At 53.0% G+C, this 689-nt stretch overlaps 1 protein-coding gene across 1 annotated transcript in view; it reads right to left on the bottom strand.

The window, feature by feature from the left end:
• Positions 1-689, bottom strand: part of PTSG_01603 (uncharacterized protein) — a gene marked incomplete at its 3' end in the record, with an annotated part of 30535 nt that overhangs the window by 6201 nt on the left and 23645 nt on the right. Inside the window, exon 61 of the mRNA XM_004997526.1 lies at positions 249-378. Within this exon, the coding sequence (XP_004997583.1) occupies positions 249-378 (130 nt within the window). The remainder of the gene's footprint in view (positions 1-248; positions 379-689) is intronic.

Genomic DNA, 689 nt, shown 5'->3' with positions numbered 1-689 from the left:
TACACTCAGGCGCGCAAACACGCGAGACAGCGAGAAGCGCAGCGACGGCAGCTGCCAAGGTGTTGTGGGTGTTGTGGGTGTGAGGGCGTGTTGCGGGTGTTGTGTGTGTGAGGAGGTGGCCAACGGCACTCGGCTGGCAAGCATGCCAAACAGCAACCCTACACACACAACACACACACACGCACACACAACACACACAAACAAACAAACAAACAAACACAACAAGCACGTCACGCGTGAGTACTCACCACGCGGCGATAAATAGTCTGTTTTTTCGACAACGCGTCAATCATGGCGGCAAATGCAAGCGCCACAACCACTTTTCGTTTCAGTGCCAGATGGCGTTGGCGCCGCCCGTCTTCCTCCCGCACCTGGCACCTGAAGACAGCGAGTGCATGGGGCAGTGTGTGTGAGTGTGTGTGTGAGTGAGTGAGTGTGTGAGTGTGTGTGTGTGTGTGAGTGTGTGTGTGAGTGAGTGAGTGTGTGTGTGTGTGTGGGGGTGGGTGTGTGTGTGTGTTGCTTGGCGGGTGGGGCTGTTTCGTTTTTTTTGCCGCTTCATTGGAGCCTGACCTTTATATGTGTTTCTTTATTGAGTCAGGGATAGAAAGCGCCAGAGAGCCAGAGCAGCTATTAATACTGGAGGTGCAGAGATGAAATACCACTACGAAAAATTCATGTACTACTCTGCT

The sequence above is a fragment of the Salpingoeca rosetta genome (assembly GCF_000188695.1).
Source record: "Salpingoeca rosetta unplaced genomic scaffold supercont1.3, whole genome shotgun sequence".
Taxonomy (NCBI): Eukaryota; class Choanoflagellata; order Craspedida; family Salpingoecidae; genus Salpingoeca; species Salpingoeca rosetta.
Note: the sequence above shows the minus strand (reverse complement) of the source record. Positions and strands in the feature narration are given on the sequence as shown.